This window comes from Lepisosteus oculatus, chromosome 5 (assembly GCF_040954835.1).
Source record: "Lepisosteus oculatus isolate fLepOcu1 chromosome 5, fLepOcu1.hap2, whole genome shotgun sequence".
In the NCBI taxonomy this organism is placed as follows: Eukaryota; Metazoa; Chordata; class Actinopteri; order Semionotiformes; family Lepisosteidae; genus Lepisosteus; species Lepisosteus oculatus.
Window position 1 is genome coordinate 54,003,400 of NC_090700.1, and position 23,552 is coordinate 54,026,951.

Here is a 23,552-nt window from a genome sequence, read left to right on the forward strand (position 1 = left end):
CATTTACTGGCAGGCGCTAAAGGAGAACTTTAAAGGAGCAATAGGCAACAGACTGATCTTTATTAACTATTACTTTATTACAGATGTACTGTAGGTACAGTAGCTGCCCAAACAAGCCTCAAAATAATATAAATGTGAACTTGAGACATTTCACTGAAGATCAAGGTTATAAGAGTTCTAGGTCTGTGTATGGTACATAGACAATACTTCGAGATGTAATACACACAATGCGCGTATTTACATTTATATTGTAGATGCCTGCAAATACATATTTCCGAAATGTTATTGCCTCGGGTCTTTGCTGTATTTTATTAATACGGATTTTAAACAGGGTCATACAGTTGTCGCTGAAAGTGTGAATTTAACAGTAAAGAGTCAAAACAGTGTTTAATCTGGACCACAAATGAGGACAATTAACAGCGTGTAGTGTTGTTAAATTCTAACTAAATAGCGATTTCGAACATATAAAAGCACCGAGCATAAGCATGTAAATGGCAATTTAAAGCTCACCACTGTTTGAGCTGAGCTAAATTGATCAATTTCGACCAAATTACAGCACATCCTGATTAATTAGATAAGTGACAGTGACAGAGTGTCTACAGCTGATAGATGATTTTAAGTTCATGTGACAATCAACATCATCATTAATGATAATCTTATCCACAGCCATTAACGGCAAGCCGTGATGATCTAACCCGTCATGCTTCTGGCGGAGAATAACTGCATTTCTACAACAGCAGGCAGGGAAATGCCATGGAAATAGCATTATTATAGGCTTCCTGGGTCATCATTTCAGGTACAGTAAGAATATATATTTTTAAGTCTGAAAGACAGTGCAATTTGAACCGCTGTTCTTTGAGTTAACAGAGGTTTGCAAAATTTTAAACCTTGCATACAGCATACTGTAGCCAGCCAGCATTTGCGTCAAAAACATCTATAAGGAATCACTCTACGAAGTGGGAGTCTTTCCTGAACTTTCCCACTTCTGTTAAAAAAGCAACAAAAAAAAAATGCCGACTGTCCTGCTTTAATATCCAAGAGAGATGTGAAGCCGTGATAAATTCACAGCGGAAATGTCACACCTGCCTGCTTGCCTGAGATGTTTAACTTTCGGGACCTCGAGCTGCTCTCGGCAGCTTCCACGGCGTGGATGCGTTCTGATTAATCCCGTAAACTGATCCCAAACCGCTAAAAAAAAGACTTGCAACCATGCGTGTCACACCAGGAAGAGCACACCCTTCACATTTACAGTACAGTTCCGTAATAGGCCCCGGTGAACAGGCTGGAGCTGTTGCTAGCTGGTCAGTGGAACAGATCGACAAGGGGGGCTTTTTATTCCTTGTCAAAGACGCACCGGGAGAAGCGAAAAGAAGCATCAGGCGCCGGCTAATTAAGCCCTGGTGGGTGACACCACAGTGCCGTAATTAAAACAAACAAGATCTACCGTCTCAAACGTTGTACTTTTTAAAACCTTGATCACAGGGGCAGCTGGTTACTATGAAAGAGCGGCCTAATTACTGTGGGGCCGAAGGTTCTTTTTTTGGGGGGTCTGTTTTCCTCCGTTTTTTAACCATTCACGGCTGTTTGAAAATCAGAAATTAAAGACGAGTTTGCCTAAGAGCTGGGGGACTCGTCAGAAGTCGGTAATTAGTATGTTTTGTGAATAGGTTTCTCTTTTCTAATGCTGTCGGGCTGAGCCGCAGCAGGGGCTAGGATCTTTGTAAGGACCTGGGCAGTGGGAGCACAGTCCCTGTCCCGATCCCTCAGGTGATATGCAGTACTGTACGCAGTTACTGTATATCACAACAGAATATAAGGAAACACATTTTAAAATGCAATCATCCCCACCCACACCCACACACACACAAACACCACCACCACCACCACACACACGCACATGTTTTCTTCATTAACCATATTAACATTTTAGAGCTTTTTTTCTGTTTCACCATAGAAAAGACGCATTGTACTGTAACTAACTATACTGTCTTTCCTGTCACATCAGCGAGCAGTTCTCCCTGTCAGGATTCGGTTTGCGTTGTGGGAACTGGCAGAGCCTCTCCGTGGCCAGAGACCTGGGTGAGTTGAATGGGAACATGCACAGATACCTGGTACATTTTCCCAGACGACAAGCGCTCCCGTGTTTTAAGTTAAGGAGAGCTGGCTAAGAGCGAGTCCCGACGAGGAGACGGCGGTATTGGGAAGTTCGCGGCAGGCGCGCAAGTGAACCGGCCGGGCGCGCGTCTGATTAATAAGCGCAAGTAACAGAAAAGCGACACGACAGGGCCTCTGTCTCGAAGCTGGAAGAATTCAGCAAAGGGCAAGGTTTTTAAACTGAGAGGATTAGAATTCATTCTTCAAAGGGAAGGAGTTCAAATCTGACGCGGACCTGTTTCTGATACTTTAATGTGTTTATTTTCTCATTTAAAATGTAGGGCATCTTTTCATTAACTGCGCTTTCACCTTTTCCTTTTTCCTACTGGCGCATTTTCATGTAGTTTCTGAACTATTTTTTTAAACCTACGAATAGTTGCTGTAGTTTGTAACAATAAAGATGACAAAATCACTGTTGGTCTCATCCAAAGGTCGAAACCTGTCTGAATTCTTTCATTTTCAATACATATTAGAAAAATGTATCACGATTTCTTTAAAAATATCTAAACCTTGTGGTCCTCATACGAATGGTCAGTTTCTTCCAAACCAACACAGAAAACGTCAGAAAAAGTCAATTTACCTATAGCGAAATTATATATCCCTTAGTTATAAACACATTATACATTTGTTATGGACAATAAAACGATCTGTAAAATATAAAAATAAATTGTATTCAGTTGTACGTTTTCAGTTTTAGGTAAGAAAACTAAGCCATTTAGCATGTAATTTGATAGTGTGTTTAGTTTCTAGTTAGTTTTATTTTAAGTCCAAAGGTACCTCAAAGACAAAGATAAAACTTTCCCAAAGTTTACTGTTTAAAACAGCTATATTTGTTAAGTTATAATTATAACTTATAATTATTATATATTATAATAATTATAATTATTATATATTATAATAAGTTATTGCTTCAATCAATGAACTGAGGTTAACAGAAAGTTGCAGACTGTGAGACAAATTAAGTGAAAATTAACCAAAGATTCCTTGCGACATGAAATAGTTAACTCTACTGGATATTAAACTAAAAATATATATTTATAAACGTGCCCTAGGCTGTGAATTATGGAGTTATAATCAGTCCTTGACTTTTTTTTTCCTGAAGATCACTTCCTACTTAATTCGTAGCAGATCAAAATCCAGCAGTCCTTCAAATTGTCATTTTCTGTTTTTTTTTTTTACTCTCCTCCTGGCTGCCCAGTGATTTTACTTTGTAATTTTGCAACATCTCTTTCCCTTCAACTCCTAATACATATTCATCTACAGATCCTATAGAATGTGCCGTAGTAGGAGTCCTAATTGTGTCCTTGATGAAAGGCCATTAATATTGAACACTTCTCAGTCAGTGACATGGCAGTACTATGGAAACTCACTTTTTTGGGAAACAAAAAGCAGATCTGTGCCTATCTTTAATATCTGATTCCTTGGGGACGAAGGATAGTGAGTGACATTGCTTCAGCGGATTCATCAAGTCAAATATTGTACTCTTTCCTCCAGAGGACTTAAGTCACATTGCTTTACATCACTGTTAATTAAATGATATACATTACAAAATTATTCCTTGTATTGCTGCCTGGCTGGAGCACACATATTAATACATAGATTCACACACAAGGCTAAAGAGACAAGTAAGGCAACATTAACAAAGGCTTTGTGTTTTTCTTTGCTTTCTCATCTTAATGACTAACATAACGACATTTAAATTCATGGATGTGGAGCTGTTCTGATGAAAAGCTCACAGAAAGACTAAAAAATAAAAAACTAATACAACAAAAGTAATAAACAACTATTGTCTACAATTGCAACACCTTGCTGAATTTAGGTTACATTGGAGAAATGAACATTTCCACGCTAAAGTGATTGCTTTAGTATTGATACTAAAAAAAAAAGTAAAATAAAATGGGAATGTATTTTCAGACAGCTAAAGAAATATCATACCTTTATCAGTGTCTAAGTCCATCTGTATTGTAAATACATGTAAACATGTATTGCATTGTTGCTTCAAATAGACGTGGTTCAATTTTGAGTAATGAAGGCACTGTGGTGCTGTAGTCAGCGTTGCTGCCTTGCAGTGCTAGGGCACTGGGTTCAATTTCAGACATGGGGGTGCTGTCTGTGTGGAGTTTGTATGTTCTCCTCGTGTTAACATGCTTCTCCTCCAGGTGCTTCAGTTTCCTCCCGCAGTCCAAAGACATACTGGCAGGTTAATTGGCTTCTGGTAAGATTGGCCCTGGTGTGTGTGTGTGTGCCCTAGGATGAATGGGTATGCTGTCCACGGCATTTCCTGCCTTGTGCCCGTTACTTGTCAAGTTAGTCCCCGGCTCCCCCGCAACACTGATTTGGAAGAAGTGTCTATAAAATGAATTTTGAGTAAAAAAAAAGTACATTCAGGCTGTAAATTCTACTTTTTAAAAAACATGAGCCGGAGATATATGCCTTCACAAAAGCAAAGCACTAAAGAGGACACAATCACAAAATTAGGATTTCTTATCCGTTTTTTAGCCGCTCACGTTTCATGAGAATTCACATTTCCGATCAAAACCCACAGCCTTCCACTTGAAGTCCTCTAGCCCTGTTGTTTAAATAGGGACACACTGTAGATTGGATGGACGGACTGGCATCCTGCCTTACCCAGATGTAGCAGCCTGACGCACTGTAATTGAACTGGACATAAAAAGAAAGTTGTCTGGGGCAGATGAAGTGTTAACCTGCACTGTATTTAGTTGCGTTGTAAAACAGTAGAAGTTATTTCTTCTGGGTGCTGCTTTTTCAGATGCACCAACTGTCGAACCCACGCTTGTGTCTTTGAAACTCTCTGCCCTGTGCCCTCATGGTGAACTAGAGAGCACAGACACTGTTGGCATTTTTACTACTAAATGCAGCCTAAACAATACTCAGGAGAGCTGTTTGGTTAATTTTAATGCTTTTGGAATATTATGAAAGTCATATCAGTGAAATTTATTAATGCAATCTGCCCCACTGCGAGGTAGTTTTAAAGGCCAGTGGTTTATTTTAAGCCCTTAAAGGATCTACTGTATTCCTGAAGAGCTGCTGTATTTGATAAATATATTATAAAGGATAAAGGACATTACTTTATTATTCAGTTTTTTTGGTATCACTGTGCATAAATGATTCCTTAAAAGCTAGTTCTTCAGAGCCTTTATAGCCTTTATTTTAGAAGCCTGTCTTTTATTCACAATTCCACACAGTTTCCTACAGTACAGTATATCCTTTAAGAAAAACAATTAATCTCCGACACTGCGTCTGATCATTTTAATATGACTGGGTTGAAAGAATAATTTTATTACCTCCGAAAAATAACACTCTCAACCCTGATGTTTTTATGTAAATAAAATTCTTACAGTTTTACAAATAACAGATTTCTTCTTTGTTTTATCGAAATGCATAGAAGGTCCTAGGCTCAGGTGGAGACTGCAGTGAGGATAAAATAACACGCCAAATATACAGTTCAAAATTCTGTTTTAAATACTTACAACGAGCAGCGGCAGATCTGACATTGTGTATTTTTACATCTGTTAAAATGAATATTTCATCATCATTAAGTGAAAGATACAGAATTATAAATCACAGGAGACATCAAACATGACAAAGGTGACTAAGACCCAGTGATCAGAGCAAGAGAGAGCAGGCATTGAGTTTCAGAACTTTTTTCAAAGCACTTTCCTTCTTCCACGTTCACTCCTGCTGCTGCTGTTCGACCCCCCCCTCTGCAGGGGTCTCTTTAATCTCCAGTCAGCTCTCTCCCGCCCGAGTTCTTCTTGTGGCCTGCACTGACCCCAGGTGTGGACACCCCCCGAAAAGCCAGCACATTAATGCTGATCTCAATTACTCAATTAGTCGATTAGCTGCGCTGTGTGCAAGGAGCAGGACAGGGAGACTTGCAATTACAGTGCATGAATGATAAAATGCAAAAACATTAGATTACTATTAAAATGAGTTATAATAGCAGACTTCGGACCGCTATGAAAACAAAGGTTGTACTGTGCACTGCAGACTTATTTCTCGTACACTATACAGTAACCACCAAGCACTTACACTCGGGGCAGTAAATTCCCTGCTTGACCACAGAACATGATTGAAAAGAAGGCTTGGGAACATGATGCTCATTTCAGACTAAAATATTACTGTGGCAAGAAAACACGTCTTTTTTATTTGCTTCTTTTTTAAGTCTAAGTGTTCTCGTCGACAATCCTAAAACATTGATCACTGCTAATGTAACAGACACATCTTAAAAGATGATTTTGAACCCTCGCTAGGATCTCATTACCAAGCTGACCCTGGGATGAGCATTTCAGGGAGCTGGGACTACCCCAAAGAAAGCCCCCTGGCAGTAATTAGATGCTTTTTCACTTAGGGGAGCACTAGACACATTGCAGCAGTCCTCATCATTTCACTGGAATTTGCACAACCGGAGAAAATAATAAGGGTGAAAGCAATACAGCACATCGAAATAAACAAACAAAATAAGTTAGCAGGTTATCAAGAATGCTCTCTCTCAGAGCTCTACAGCTTTCCTGGGGGATGTACACCTGTACCAGAGCAAGACGCCCTGTGAAATCTTGCAAAGTTTTGCGCATCACCAGACAGCCATTATCATGGCTCAAATAGGAGGGTGAAAAAAAAAAAGGTACCAGAGACAGCTTATTAAAATGTCTCTTTGTTTGCAGCCTCTGAAAGGCCGTACACCTGTGAAAGGAGAAAACAATGTTTTCTGTGTTGTTTGCGCTTGCTAGTTTGATGCCCGCTTCGGGGCTGCACATCAGAGAGAGGCTGCTGAAAACAGGTTGCAGGGGTCCTTGCGCACAGCCTGCCCGTGGTGCTGCCTGAAGGACTACCATGGAAACAAGGAGTTTGACAGGCTCTGGGGGACCTGCCACTGCTGCAGGCTCTTCCTTTTGACAGGCTGATGAAGACATCAGCACCACGCAGCAAAACAAAAAAATTACCAAAACAATATTAACTGCTTTGTGACTGAAGTTTCCTGCTGCGCATTAACATGCTTGGAATATGTAGAGGTTTTTTTTTTTAGTTTGCTTGTTTGCTTAACATTCCATGACTGTGTGGCTTTGGTTAAATATTCTTGTTTTAATTTATTTGAAATGAGGAAGATTAACACTTTGTAGGAGGCGGTATTGAAGAAATTCTGTCCAAATTTAATTCAGAGTGCTTGGATTTCTCGAGCCATTTCCTGAGGAATAAACGACTCTGTCCCAGGCTTTTAAAGTACCCACAGATGTAAATTAGCACGCCAATTAGTTGTGTGTTTATCTCTCTGGTTTTGTTTTATATGGAAAGGGAAAAGTAATTGACTGTATAATTACTTAAGTATTTTCAAATAAAAAAATTAAACTCCTTCAGAACTGTACTTGTTTCGTTTGAATTTAGGCTACACAGGATTTAGATGACAACCAACATTCCTTGTGGAGAGTGATTTACAATATACTGCATACATTTTATGCTATATAATCCTGTGGTGCCTACTGTATATGAAATGATATGACCTACACATCATTTGATTACTGTATTTGGCTATTTCTTGACAATTTTCCTGTTTTTAAATATGCCAACACCTTTACCAGTTTTTTTTTTAAATAGATAAAAAAACTGCATTCTGATCTAATTTGGAATGTACAATTTCAAATTCAGAAGTCAAAGCAAATTGGAAGAAGAAGAATAAAAAGCAGTTTGGGAAAATGATAAGCCAGGCACCAGCACATGAGACTAATGTCCTACAGTTAGCATCTCTCCACCACCACCACCCCCCCACAGTGACCCTTGCGGCAGCCCCCTGTCTCACTCAGCGGGTTGGCCAGGGTATCGGCCTTCAGCCAAGCAAGTTCACGCCAAAGACTGCAGTAATCCCAGGGAACCAAGGAACAACCACACAAAGGCATTAAAGTGGGAGGTGTCTGCTCCCCTGTCCCAGCAGCAATGGGTTCTACTCCAGTGTCCACGGTTCTGGAATTTCTTCAGCTGAAACCGAGCTCTTAGAAATCTCACCTGAGAGCAGTCTTCTTTAATAAGTCTTTGTGCTTTGTGTAAATTATTCAGATCTTCGTCCCCTGTTCATTTTAATATTCATTCACATTTCACAGTGCTGTTAGATTAAGACAATTGCATGTGTGTGTTTGTCCCACATAATTAAAATTTCTAGCTGTTTTTTTTGTTGCTTTTTAAATTTATAATGGAGGTGCTTCCTAAGTGTATTGGGACAGATTTTTTTATGTATCTTTATGTACAGTATGATAGTTGAAACTGAATGTACAGTAAGAAAAGTATTATTTTTATTGTATTACTTGTACTGTACATTAATTTTTTACATAATATATTTGAAAGCAAAACTATACAGATATTAATCTGAAGCTTTTCGAAGAAGCACTGATTTATTTACTCATCACCCTTAATAAATACAGGAACTATATAACTGAAAAAAATATATACAAATAAAATTAAACAACTGCAACAAATACTACTCAAACACTCTTTCTAACAGACTAATTAACATGCCAATTACAATAAGGACTGTCTTTTATTGTTGACTTGTAAATATTATTAAGCACTTTACTTTTTAATGATTAAGGATAACAAGTAAAAGTGATTGAGCTTTATCTGAATTGATTAAAACCAGTATATTGGAAAACCTAATTGTAATTTTGAGTGCTGTCTCTTCATGTTTTTGTGTCTGTATTGAAGACAAGGCTTAATTAATTTCTGTCATTCAACAATAGCTATTTTTCAGTTACAAGTACAGCATAACATTCTCTTTTTATACCACTCTCAGAACAATATTGTTTCCCAAATACAAAGTAAATAAGATGAATTTATTATGACCTCAGAATGTGGTCATTATAAATGAAAAGGGCCACCTTGGTTTTAGCTGATTCGACAGAAAATGATTAATTTAGCTGAAATCATTAATTCTGACCTCTGTAAGGCAGATAACCAAGGAGTGTCTCTTCTGAAGACTTTGAAACTTTTCAAGTAATACCTCTGTATGCTGGATGCTATTCTCCATTTCCAGCCCACACATTCACACGAAATAGCATGAATACTGCAAAACCTGTAGGACATTTCAAGTCCATGCAGAAAATGGGGCCAAAATCCTTTTAGATTGCTACAGGGCTTGTCCAGAAATCCTTTATCTGTGAGTCCTGCTGACTATTTTCAGGAACCCATAAAGGTGTTAGAATCCTGTAGATGTTTTTGTGTGCTTCCTTTGTCATTGCTGTTTCTAGTCATTCATCCAAGACTGATTTAACCTCTGACCTCAGTTAACATTAATATGTGTCAGTGAAGCTGTGACGTACAACATATTCTATGTTTCTAAAGATCTGCAGCATCTTTTTGCTTATTCTTTACTTCCCAAGGTTTAAAATACTTCTCCTGTAACTAATTAGGAAAAGCAACTTGAAATCAATTGTATAAATACTGTTACTTTCCATTTTCTTTATGCTAGGGGCTTAATTCATTTTCCTTATTCCTCCTTCATTGCTTCTTGTATCCTGGACAGTGACTCGGAGTGAATTCTAACTAAGGAACCCTCACATCGAGCAGCGTGAAAAGAGCGAGCAGGTATCAAATATTAATAATGCTTCAAATTATCATACTGCAGCGTGTTGCCCACTCATACAAGAAATGAAATAATTAGACATCGTTTTTATTTATTCCCCCTTGTCTGAACTTCATCCTCTGACATCCTTGTGGAGGAGTTTCATGTTTGTTAATGACTGATTCATAAGGGCTGATTAACAGTTTCCGAAGAGCGTCTGTTCAATTGGTTTCACCCCTCGGTGCCTCTCGATTCTGTTTCCTCGGCATGGTATCAGAAGGGCCTCCTGACTGGAGCAGCGCAAGCATTAAGGTTTCTGCTTGTGTGTGGGATTCATCTCATCAGAAGCTCGGGGTCACATTGACTCCCCCTCACTTTGAAAATGGACCCCTGGCAGCTAGTCCTCTGAGAGCCCAGTGATGTCTCTATCAACTTGTCAAAGAAATAGCCCCGGGCTCTGCTGGGTCCCCTTGAGCCAATCAAACTTTTTACAGAGCTTTAACTGATGCTCTTTCACCAGTTTACAACTGTGCAGGCTGGAGGACTGGGGAGGGAGGGGGCTGGGTAAGGGGTGATCTGGGATATACAAAGCCAGCCTTGCAGTGTTAGCGAGCACAGAAGATATTCCAAGACTCCAATCAGTCAGAACAAACTCCCATAGCTCGTCTGTTAGACAAGACCCAGACGTGGTTCAGACAGATCTCATTTATTAAAAGTTTACCAAGACCAGAGTTGAGGAAAAATTCACTGACTTTTTTTATGATTTTTACCAGTCTGATTGCATTTTCAGTACAGAATATACAGTAGTATACAGGCCATTTTGCATGATGATTTTGTATCTTGTTCCTGATGTGATGAATTTCCTGACTTTGCTTTTTTAAATGAATGAAGCATGGAATAATTAATAGTAACAGTGACAAAACAGAGGGTGAGATGGATTACTGGAGGTCTTTATTTTTTATGCCCCAGCCACAAATTCTCACACATGTAGCTTTTGTAGATGCAAAACGTTGTTCAGCATTCTATCTACTACTTCATGTGAAACATAAAAAAAAGCACATCACAGTAACATATCTCCTAAACTCAATAGAAAAGCATGACTGAGTCTTTCTATCTTTACAGCACTGACATGGTGTAGTTCTTGACTACCATTAATACACCCTAAAAAGCTACCAAAACAGCAAATAGTCTAGTGCAGGAGTGTCCAAAATCTTTGAAAGCCTTTTGTTGCAGCCTGAATTCCAAGCTTTAAATTTAATCTTCTTCTGTACTTCCATTTTAACAACTTCTGTCAAAAGATTCAAGATTTCCAGGTGTACTTTATGTCATGCAGAATACAGAATACAAATGTCATGGAGCAGAAGGTCTATTGCCAGTCATCCAGTGACCTACTGCTCTGACTGCCCATTAGTTTTGCTCATTGAGCAGGCTTCTCTCTAACTCCTACTCCACACTCAAACACTGACCCTAATCAATGGGCTGCTGGAAGAAAAAGCGATTGTTCGGCTCAACGGGCTATGAGAAAAACAGGAAGTGTTCAGAGCAGTGTCCCTTCTCGTAAATAATTACACAGATTCACACCTAGAAGGCTGATTTGACTGTCTGGGGTTCATAAAACACTAGAAGCCTGAGCAGGGTAAAACACAGAAGAGAAAAAACAAAACTGTGACTTACCTGTTGTTGTGTGGGGAAACGCATCCCCTTGCTAAATAAGACCTGAGGAAACAAGACTGCTCAGCTGCTTGGTTTCAAAATGGTTAGCTGTGAGATGCAGTCTTAGCTGCAGCTTGTTAAAAACCAAACGATAAAAAATATGGTTCAAGGCCTATTAATACTTACACTTGACTGAGTAATGCTTAGGGGATGATACCAATCTATAACAAAAGGCCAAGTGATGGGGGTTTGAAAAGCTTCTTTTGAAGTTTTTATTTTGCTATATTTTAATTATATTTTATAGTTATATTTTAATATGCACTTTTCTGTAAACATCTTTGCCGTGCACCAGAAATTTACTCCTTGTCTCTATTACTGTTTTCTACTATTACACCTTTTAACATTACATTATTATTACACCTTTGACGGCTATATACGGTTTAGTTGGGGTGGTAAGAGAACAAGTGTGTCATTTATCAATCTTCAATTGAGATTGATCAGAATCTCCAAAAAAGCTGAAAACAGCAACTCAAGGTCAACTACATACCAAGTGTTGCAATAACTGATCCATCATATATGATCACCTAGAAAATTGAATTGACACTTTGTCAGATATTCCTCATCATTCAGTTCATTGGCTTCACTTTACACGTTCAAAAAGCGAAAAGCTTACTTTTTGCAATACAATATAAATACAGCTCTATCAGTATTAACTGTTAGCTTGAAACAAATGGTTACAATTTCAGTATTAGATCCCCATGAAAGTGTGTTACTGTGTAAAGAAGGAATAACACTACATGAAAAGAGAACAATATAGAGAGTCTTGGACATGTGCACAGTAGATATACTATAATTAATATAACATGTATTAAATATTCTGACTGTGACTGGTGCCTTTGGAAACTGGAGGTTTTAAACTGGTGCACTGGTAGGTGTAGTAGGTGTGTTTATTTGCGCATTTACAGTATGTGTTCAGGATCAGTGATTTGGGTTTTTGGTGAAGCAAGGTTGGGGAAAGAAAAGTCTTTTTGAATAGAGCTGTTGAAAGCAGGTGTTTTGTGGTGTTTAGGATATTGTTTTGCTGTGGGGTACTGCAGTGTGGTAGTAGCCTCCTTTCAAACCACTCCTCTGCAAAAGATTGCGACAGTCATCTTGATAATTAAATCGCAGTGTAACAATTCAGGTGATATTTGCTTACGGCACAGGACAGGGGTGCAAGTGGAGTAGCACAGGGGTGTATATAAATAGCTTTTTATCCAAATGTAATATTAGGTATTTCTTCACCAAACATGTGAAAATAGGCAATCTTGTAAAACAAGCATAATCATCTTACCATATTCCCATACATTTTCAAGCTTAATGTTGACTACAGCCTTTCATCCTACATAGTATTAGTGGATATTTTTTTTTCTGTGTAATAATGACTAAAACAAAATCTATTTCCAATGCTGAACTTACTTTTGAACAATTTCCCTTTCATGCCTACACATTCCGTTTGGTTAACGCTTTTGAGGTAAGAAGAAGGCTCAACCTTATTTATTCCCTTTACAAATTGCAAATGTCAAGCAAGTCTTCTCTTAGATGCTTACTAAGAACCAGAGAGATACTGCGTGCACAGTCTATGCTCATAACTCGCGCCCTCGAGCACTCGAGTCTGGTTGCTCCTTTCTGGATGCCAGATGGAGAGCGCACCTGTCTGTCCCTGGGCACAGCTCTCCTTCCTGGAGATCCCTGTGTAAACTTCCCTCCCGAACCGCTCTGGGACCTGCAGTGGATGACACAGCACAGAATCATCGCCTCTAACAAGCCTGAGAGCCGAATCAACCCGCAGGCAGCACGGCAGAGCCTGTTGTGCACGGAAAAAGCCAGAGTATGTCACACTTCCTGCGGCTGTTCATGGCCGATCGCCTTGTCTGACCTGTCAGGAAACATTCTCTCTGCCTTGAGAACAGGTTTCACCAGCTACGCATCGCTCACTTAACTTTGTTGTGGACCAAGCTACACTAGCCCTCTTTAAATCCCACAGGACAGAACGAGCGTGTTCTAGGCTGCATGGTGGTCAAAAGACACAAAATGTGAGCTTGCTTATTGAAAATGGGGATTTGGAGCGCTTTGAAAAGAAATAGTGCCCAAGCAATGCCTTTTGTCAGGTTAGAGGAGTGAAAGGAAATATGAATTTTTCTGTCAATTTTTTGCATTGTCTTTCTGTCTTGATTTGTTTCCAAGAGCTTAGAAAAGTCAGAGCCTCTGGACTTTCTCAAAACACCTTTTATGCAACATGCAACACCCTGTATCTATTTCTCTCTAGCACAACTGCGTGTGTGCTCAACACTGGGCAATGGGGATCTGGCCCTGAAAGCCTGATTGTGCTCAAGTGTAGGGGAGGAGAGCTGTCCCTGCTCCATAACAAAGGCAGTGAGCGGACTGTGTGAATGAGTTACCTCCTTACGCCTAGAAGGTGTCAAGCAAAGTTCTGGCTCATTGTCAGATGGGTGCCTACAGTACAGTAGCAGGAGCCAGCAGACATGTCACCCTGGAGCTCAGCAGGTGTGAGCCTGGTCAGTACCTGGATGGGAGACTCCTGGGAAAAACTAAGGTTGCTGCTAGGAGAGGTGTTAGTGGGGCCAGTAGAGGGGGCTCACCCTGCGGTGTGTGTGGGTCCTAATGCCCCAGTATAGTGATGGGACTATAAAAAGGGCACCATCCTCCAGATGAGATGTAAAACCAAGGTCCTGACTCTCTTGGGTCCTTAACACTATTTTTACTGTTTTAGATGGTCCCACCACAAATGAATGGGAATCATACTGAACAGCTTTGCTTGAAAGCACAATTCTTCCCTTCAAGCCCCATGAACAGAAGACAGGATATTAAAGTGAATAAAAAGTCAAGAATGTATTGTGGACAGCCTGGAGTTGCTGACAATATTAACAAGACTCGCATTGCCTGTAATCCCTCCAGTTTTGAATATCAGTGACAACCAACAGGATCTCCATCCTCCTACTTACCCGAGCATTTTTTCATTCCTGAAAGCGAGCCGAATCTGGTTTCTCTACTTGAGGACTATTCACTGCTGCCTTTGTACAAGTTTGTATTTAAATTGATATTCAGAATCGGGTCCTGTTATATGACATTTTTATTATGCTAACAGTGTGGGATTATTAGTTTATTATAGCGTTTACTTTTACTAATTATTTTTATAGTGGTTAATGCTTTAATTACCTAGTGATTCAATGCATTTAATTTTGCTATGGATACAATTTTAAAAACCTGTGCTTTTTAAATGAAAGGCCTGCTATGCCTGAAGGTACTGTACAGTACGTGTGAACCTCTTGCAAAAATGTCATCCCACATCTCTGTCAATAAATCCCATTGCCACTAGAGGGCTTGTGGTACTCAGTCTGCTGTTGGAGGCTACACTGCAAATATCAGATCAGACCCGGGCACTGAATCTCCATGGGAATAATAATTCAGAAGCTCACTCACAGACTAATCAATAGGCTGTTATATTTTATTAAAGACAAAAGCATAGGTAAAGATTTGATTTCAAGAGCAGGGCCCCCAGACAGTTCTTTACAGGGATGAAACAACACTCCTTCCAGAGGGAGATGTTTTATGTAAGATTCTCTTCAGTTACTATGCCTCCATTGCCCCATTGCAGTGTCCCCCAGACAGTGACTTGATTATTCCTTTTGTGCTGTGTGAAGTACTGCAATAAAGCCTAGCTCTGGTTCAGCAATGTGAAAACAAAAAAACAGGTTAGAAGAATAACACATCCAAACAGCTCTCGAGCCCCATTGGACATAAATCAGTGAAAGAGCTATCAAACTAAGTGCAACAATTAAATTCAGAAATGTGTAGCTACAACACAGTTTAATCACAGTGTTAGCTTATTTTTAAACCCTCCAAAACTGATCTTAAAGCTATTCAGCCAGCCATTTTAATATACAGTATATCATACAGGGTGAAATATACCATAATTTAATTAATAAAGAACTCTCTGCTCTCTAGGATGCTATGTTGCATGAGAGTAATCTTGTAACAATAATCTTGTCATCCTTCTCTAAAAATACATATGTTAGCATGCAAAAAAATAAGATGTTAGTACAACACAGACACCTCTGGGTCAGTGCATTATTGCGTTAATTAGAAAACTTTCAGTGTCGGGAAACCGCATCCCAGAGAGGACTGTTTGTAGAGCCATTAGTTAGGACGTGATTTTAATGGAAATTCAAAGTGGTAAGTCCTAGGAATTGAGAGTGCTCTCATCACCAGATAGCACTCGCTGGGAACCTGCTATTGTACGAAGGACCACAAAGCGTACCTCAGGGGAAAAAAGAGTGATCAGAAAAAGAAGAGCTTTGATGTGCTCAGTAACTAAGGAGAAGTGGCGGCAGTGTTATTTGCAGTGCCGAGAGCCCTCCAAGAAGGACACGCCGCGCGTCAGCCCCTGTGTTGGAGGTAACGGGGGGAGAGCAGCATGCTTTGGAGTTAGAATGTGTGTTAACCAAGACATGCTGTGTAACCACACGTTTACTGTGTGCAAAAAGAGCATAGCCAAAGCATCTCGGAAAAGGAAAAACATTTACATTACATTTGGGTTACATTTGCTGCAAACTATTACAGTAAATGTACAATGGGATATACTATATATAATAGTACAATGGAATACTGTAATTTTGCCTTTGTCTTTTACTACACTGTCTTTGCCAATGCATTTGGGGATCATTGAAATTGGTAATATTTCCTCTCTATGGATAAGTCTTGCTCTAAAATGCTCTATCTCAGATCTACACTGCACTTTGAGAACATAATAACTGCAAAGGAGTGGAGCCACCTGGCCCATCTTACTCCAGATGTTGTCTGGCCATTTCTTAAAGGAGCCTAGAGTTTAGGCTTTATGCCTCTAGCTAGGACACCCGCAGCTCTGTGCAAAGAAGCATCTTTTATTCTCTCTCCTAAATGGATTCCTCTTTAGTTTCCAGTTGTGCCCTTGTGTCTAACACAGTCCCCTGCATTGACCCAATTTATACACTTTAGTATTTTATATAATGAGATTAAATCACCTCTCAATCTTTTTTTTTTATTCCAGACAGAAGAAATTCATCTCCTTTAACCTTGTCCGTATTTAGCAATCCATCCAGACCTGCGAGAACTGTGTCCTGCTCTTTTTTGCTGGGGCTGTGCCTGCAGCTGTAACAGCCTGAACAGCAGGTGGCATGTATCCCACAAGGGTCTCAAACACTTGCTGCCCAGCCCTGCCCCATTCTTCATGCTGTGATGAGCGGGACTGAACACACACTCCACTGGTCCCAGCAGTTTTCAATAGGACTGGGATGAGACAACCGCTATTCCTGCCAGGGAAGGTGATGGAAATCAGTCTCGTGTTTCTTAAAACAACCACACAGCGCCTTCCACCGAGAGAGCCTAACGCTTTGACATTGTAGGTTCCTAAGATTTTGACTAGTAAATGGACTAAGCTGAGAAGTTAGAGTGGGGAATTGCACCAGTAAAACGCAGCTTTTTGGTTGGGGGGCTTTCTTCCAAAGAAACGTTAAAAATAAAAAATAGCTCTTGACGTCTGTAACTAAAAGTAAAAAATAATACTAAAATTAAAACTGGAGTCTTATATCTTTGTTCCCATTACCTTTTTATTAGAATTTTCTTTTCTCTTATTTACCATAAAATAAAGATAAATCTATAAGTTACATGTACAAATCGGGAAATATAGTAGTTTATATGCAATGCATTTACAGTTCAGAAAATACATATTCACAAAAAATGTCTGAATTTCTTCTTACAGAATAAAAGCACATTTTAAAGTGTGGGGTGAGGGACAATAGAAGCTCTTTGGCATTGAAAAAGTATCATCAGAAAAAGAAAATATAAAATTACATAATTCAATATTTTAATCTCAACTGATGTACAGGGTTATTCTTGACACGAGGTATACAACAGAAGGTGGATGGTGGATTGTGTCAATATCTGAACTACTCTTTTCCCTTCCTCAAAAATTGGCATCTTGCGTTGACTTTAAAAATGTAATTAAAACAATGAAATTCTCAGTTATTTAAACCTTTTTAAAAAATAGATCAACACGTTTCATACTAGTTGTAGACTTTCTGATATAAAAATGTAAGATTTAAATTAATTGGATGTCCCCCACTTTGTAGATACAGAGACAATACACCTCTGATCTGTACAAAACTAAAGCCTCTTACGCACCTTAAACATTTAGTTGTCTATGTAAGGAGAACAATTTTGGCAAAATGAACTTCACCAGTGAGAAAACTAACGTTACAGAGGGATAAAGACCCAGACAGTTTGTAGCAGCTGTTCATTACATAAGTATCATGCTCTTGAAAATCAAATAACAAAAATATTAGTGTCAATTTCATCTTTTGCCTTTTGATTCAATTCATCCTAATGGTTTGCTTTCAGACTTCAATGTATTTTAATATGTGTTGGGGAGGCGGGTTGACCTACCCACCTTTTCGGTCAAGGTTCAAGTCGACCTTGAACTTCCGTTCGCCTTTTCACTTCCCCCCAGAATGACAGACTAACACTTTTCTAGATTCCGACGAGCCACAGTTGAGTTGCTGCGACCAGTGTCCTGCTCGGAGCTTGTGTGGCCCCACAAGCGAACTGGAACAAGTGGACAAGGAGTGGTCAGTCTGAAAACACACAACGAGGCTGCGGGGACCTCTCGGTGAGGCTTGGCACGGTTCGTGACGCTCCAGAAGCAGCCCTCGCTGCCGACGCGGCGGCTGTGCGGGTGTCGGGGGCGTGCAGCGCACCCACACACACACACACACACACACAGGGTTACGACGCACATCGATGTGGCCCCTGGCCTGGCACTGCTGGAATTTCGAGGAGAGCGCCACATCTCGTGCCCTCCGCTACATGGCGCCTCTCTTCTTGCGCAGTGGACTCTGGCTGGCGGAGGGTTTTAACTCGGCGTACTGCACCTGTGAAAACAAACAGGAGTGACGTCGCAAGGCAGGTAATTCGAGCTCGCTGGAGCGCGCGTTAATGGCTCCCCGAGGAGCCGTGGCGGAGGAGAAACTGAGGAAGGTTCAGGAGTAATGAATCATTCTCTAAACACAGGAGCAGAGGGGATTAATCACTGAGAGGAAGGATTTGAAAAGTCAAGGGTTCCTTTAAAACACCACCCCACCCCCTCTCTCCAAAATCACAATATTAACAGCAGGTCTCACCAGCTAAAGGAATCTGCGAGCCCGGAAGTCAGAATGAGAGTATAATTAATTTAGAACCATTACATCAAATAGATGAATGAAATAATCAGTGTAAAGTGTTTAAAAAATATCATACACCAGGCTAGTCAAAATTTCAGTAGGCCTTTGGCACACAAATCCTACATTTCTGAATTACAACGCCTTCTGATATCATGGCTGCTAGTGTCCACTGTTGAGATGCTTTCCTCCCAGTATCATTCTTTTCTGTCCAGACTGATCCAGTTTTGCCCGCTTCTCTCTGAATGGCAAACCAGAGCTTAAACTTTAACCCTTGAACTCTCACCTCTGTCTCCCCTGCCCAAAGTGTTACTAAACTACCCAGACCAACATCATGGGTGTGGAAATGTCTTTGAAGTTTATAAGAGACATAAATGGTAAATTTATAAGTGGTTATAAATACAAGACCCACTTTTAGGAGAGAATTAATAGACTAATGAAATATGATATATTCCAAACTAAATTCAAAAACTTAAATGTATTCCTTATTCTTAAGATTAAAGCGGATCATGTTAATGTTAAAGTCATTCTATGAAAGCTCAAGTCTAATTCAGCGACATTACTAATTTAAACTATGGGTAAAGATACAATTACATTGCAATTTATTATACTTTTAACCTAGACATTACTCTTGGTTACAGATCAAGAAATAAAGTCATCATTCGTTGTTTTACATTAACATAAAGTAAGAAACTAGTAGCAGTTCCAGAAGTCAATTGGTTTTGTATTACAAAACACAAATACAATATATCCTTAAGGGTAGCTCAAATTTCATGGTGGCCCAAAACAGACAGACATGACAATCTTTTCTTAGTATATGGATATTTTGTTTATAAAAAGTGTTAGACAATAGTTAAGCAATAGAAGATATAACAGAATAAAGTGAATAACTCAACAGGGATACATCAAAGATACAGTTGCTAATTATTTCAGGTGTATCCAGGCAAGTAAATCTTAAGGTCATAGACTCAGAAACTTTCCCGACAGATGCTTTGTCATGTGTCTGTGCATGAGTGTTTTTGTGGGCAGCTCTGTCCATTCCACAGAGGCACAAGTTGAAACAGTTCAGCTGCCTTGCAAAGCACATGAGTGTAACACTGGCTGACCCAGCACAAACTAACATTTCTCACGTCAGTGTTAATCTAACGTACTCCAGGCCACCACTCTGGAATTCAAGCTGAAGGACAAGCATATTTACAGTACATGGAGCTGATGTCACTCTCCCAAAATAACATCATACCCTCTGGCCAAATTATTAGACACTCCCAGTCAAATGAATTGGCTCTCTCTCTGGTTCACATATTACTCAGTAAGTGTACAGTACAGTACTTGACAACATTGCAAACAATATTGTTCCACAGATCATCAGCGTTCCAAGCAAAAGCAGTTCTTCTTTTTTATAAAATATATAAAATACAGAGAAAAAGTTCAGACACATTTTGATCATGAATTTCTATAGTACCAATATTATTCATTTACATTAGAACAATGGAGTGCCAGGGTGATCAATGTATCGAACACAGTTCACTTTATTTCCCTACTCTATGCTGTCCCGTGCACTACAGTGCCCCTGTGAAGCCTGGTAGCTGATTGCTGGGCTTGTTTTTCTACCACTTGAAAAAAGCAGTGTCTAATTTCCCCCTTCATTTAAAACTGAGGTCACTCGTCTTTCAAAGGTTTCACAACACGTCATGGCAGAGGCTGTGCATTTAGGAGCCCATCAATGCACAAAAGTTTATCGTCCTGTGCTGCCAGCCTATACATCTGCCAAAACTGCAGCTTTAGAAGGGTTTCCTTAGAAAATGTCAATGGGGGTTTGACAACCAGTTGCGAGAGGACTGCGTCAAGGGGCACCCAGATAAGAACTCAGGGTTAGCCCACATTTCCAGACCAGACTGTTTGTGACACTGGCTGAATTCTTTCTCCCGAGAGCCGGAGAGGAGAAGAAAAAAAAAAAGGCTCATTCAAGGCAGGCCACTTCCTGCCCTCACACAGCATTCATACGGAGAAGAGAGACTAAATGAGCTGAGAGCCCTTGATAAACACAAAAGAAATACTTTCTGAGCTGGCAGCATCTCGGGGCGTGTGATGTAACTGCAAATGACATATCAGTCATCACTAATACACAATCGCATATGGCGCGCAGCAGGTTTACTGTAGCTCACGAGTTCATTAATTGACTTCTCCAACCTGATGTGACAGGGCCTCGTTTGAGGCCCCGGCTGTCACAGAGCCGATGATCAGCTGGAGACATCGGCTTCATAATGCTCATGGTCAATCGCTCTCTCGGACACCGCAAGCTTGTTTCCACCCCTTCCAAGCCACTGATAAACAAAACCAGCAACTGAGCAAAATTCGGAAACCGTACAGCTCAGGGATGACCAAACCGAGCCTTGTTTGTTCAATAAGAGCTGAAATATTGGCAGCAAATAAACCAACAGACCAGACAGCTTTCCAGCTGTGCGCCATACAGTGTTTCCCATCTCCAGTTATTGATCTCTCCAGCACCTGATCAAGCATTACAAATAATACAATAGTGTCCTCTTTTATTGCAAAGTATAAAATGCGCGTGTTTTATTTGTAAGGTAAAGGATTTCTAGACTTGAAGGAACAAATCTCTGAACTGGTGTAGTGTGGGAGGCAGAACGATTGGTACAAAAGCAATGAATAACCAAACAATACAAAGGACAGTGATCAGGTAAAATACATTAAGACATTGTGAGAACAATACCATACAAGCCCTGCTCAGATGCTAATCCCAGTCTCTGGCTGCAATATTCTGATTCCTACCTTTTGAATATCGGAAGGCACCCTGCGGAGGAAGTCAAGTATTTCATTGTTGTCAATGGCGTAGGGCTTCCGTAATTTTTTGGTAAATTTGTTTATACCTGCAACAAATAAAAAGAAAACTCTGAACATCCAATAACCAGCCATTAAAATAATTATTGTGGTGTAAATCATATAGTAATTTATATTTGCATGCCACAAAACAGGTTACTATTTTATTTCATTATAAAATGCTACCCAAAGCAGCTCAGAATGTTTAAAAATACAGACTTCATGGAAGGACATTCAGGGCTTTTTGCTCTGATGCAATTTTTTCCCCACTTTTTTCTAACCCTATAAAATCCCAACTCATTTTCCACATTTCAGATGGAGTTAAAAAATTAGGTTGAATTCTCTCTTCCATGGCTACAGTATGGTCTCTTGTCTTATATGCTCGTTTAAAAAATCACTTTCAGGAACTAGGCAGCAGATTTTTGCTCTGAAGCAGAAAGCTTGGGGAAAAAAGCACTCTGACAATGTGTTCCTGAAGACTGTCTGAATCACACCAAAAAAAAGAGATAGCAGGTGGAATAAACAATTTGCCCCTCCGAAGACAGCTGACTGAACACTTGGGCCCAGCAGTGATGTACAATGCAGAGAACGTGAACACCCCCCTTCAGATTCGACCCATTTCTGTCCAAAGGCATGTTCAGTCCTGCAGGTTCTATAAGCAGCAGGAGGAAAGCCAGCTTCTGATCAGCAGCTACACACACCCTAGACAGAGACCCATCCTGCACAGAAAAGATCGATTTTTTTTGCCCTTCATTAAAGTTATTTCTCATGTTAAGAAACGGCATTATTATTTTGAGAAGCAATTAGGTGTCTTTTATGCCCTGCTGCTATGGAACCAAAAAAAAAAAAAAAAAACAGTCTCCCACTCCTGCTTCAGTTCCTGACAGAGCAGAGTGAAGTGCCCATTAGAGTAGGAGATAGAACTTGAAAGCCTTGCCCTGCAACCACAGAGCTCAGAGTTAACTGCAAATGCAGGAGAGGGTTCAATAGTGTTGTTTGATACCATTTGGCTATTGATTGGGTTAGAGGCACCAGCTCTGCTGTGGTGCTACAGCTTCAAATTAGGGGCCAGAAGGCTGGAGGGGAGGAACTCTGTGGAGACTCTCTCCCTCTGTCTCTGACCCTCCCTAGACTAGTGTCTATCTGCACTGCTTCTGCAATTAACATCTGAAGTCGTTGCACAGACCTGCTGGACAAGGAACGTTTTATTTTTTCAGTCTCCCTCAGACGACACCCCCTAAAGAAAACTATGCTTTTTTCATTTCATCTGACTTTATTCCACATAGAGACCTCGGGCCAAGTTAGCATTGCTTCAGCATTGATTGTGTGGATCTGCTATATCTGCGTCTAGAACAACACTTGTGTAATGTTTTGTTCCATTTTTATTCTTGTTCTGCAAGCCAGCCTCTACCATTTTTGATCAATTGCATTGGATTGGATTGGATTTTTCAAACATGGCAGAATTGCACCTGAGATGTTCCTCAGAGCACTGTTCTGGAAAAGACAGAAGTCAAAACGTTTCTAATTAGATTTAACCGGCCACATGAAGAGTTGAGAAATGCCCCCCAAAAGATGAAGATTTGCTCTGCGTGGTTAAGTCGGTGTTCGAGACCTCTCAAGTTCATGATCCATCCTGATGTCCTCACAAAATAGAAATTGTCAATTATCAGGTGAATGCAGATTTTGATCCAAAGAGGATAATGGCTATGCTGTAGAAGTGAAATCAGCTGGCAAAAACAAGCAAGGAGCTGCAATCATTTCTGACACAGTTTCCTCTCCCACACGCCTTCTGCAATCTGTCTCTCATAGCTGTGGGAGGTTCACTATGGCGCCAAACCTCACAAGAAACGTGTCCTGAGCCACTGCAGTTATGCAGAGGGAACAGGTAGAAGAACAGTCTACTAGCACAACATAACACAGTGAATTACTCATTGAAAAGTTTAGTTTAATAAAACGGAACGTGCAACAGGAAAATATTCAAGGCATTTCAATATCTTGGCCATTTTTTATCAAGATTCATTACTCTGTCTGCAAGATATTTTTTGGAAAGGAGTTTAAAGAACCCAGCAAAGATATTTTTGCGAGCT

The 23,552-nt window shown here is 40.0% G+C and overlaps 1 protein-coding gene and 1 long non-coding RNA gene across 4 annotated transcripts in view; one reads left to right on the top strand and one right to left on the bottom strand.

Moving 5' to 3' along the window:
• The first annotated feature begins 1,309 nt into the window (after positions 1-1,309).
• LOC138239156 (uncharacterized) lies at positions 1,310-16,900 on the top strand. Its single transcript, XR_011189585.1, has 3 exons — positions 1,310-1,400; positions 2,006-2,079; positions 16,464-16,900. It is a non-coding gene; the product is annotated as an uncharacterized lncRNA (long non-coding RNA).
• A 113-nt stretch (positions 16,901-17,013) lies between these two features.
• Positions 17,014-23,552, bottom strand: part of mctp2a (multiple C2 domains, transmembrane 2a) — an 82,573-nt gene continuing 76,034 nt past the window's right edge. For all 3 annotated transcript variants that reach the window (XM_015343745.2, XM_015343744.2, XM_015343746.2), the window contains 2 exons: positions 21,418-21,515; positions 17,014-18,342 (listed from right to left, as the gene is read on the bottom strand). In XM_015343745.2, coding sequence (XP_015199231.2) covers positions 18,274-18,342; positions 21,418-21,515 — 167 coding nt within the window. In that variant the 3' untranslated portion in view covers positions 17,014-18,273. The remainder of the gene's footprint in view (positions 18,343-21,417; positions 21,516-23,552) is intronic.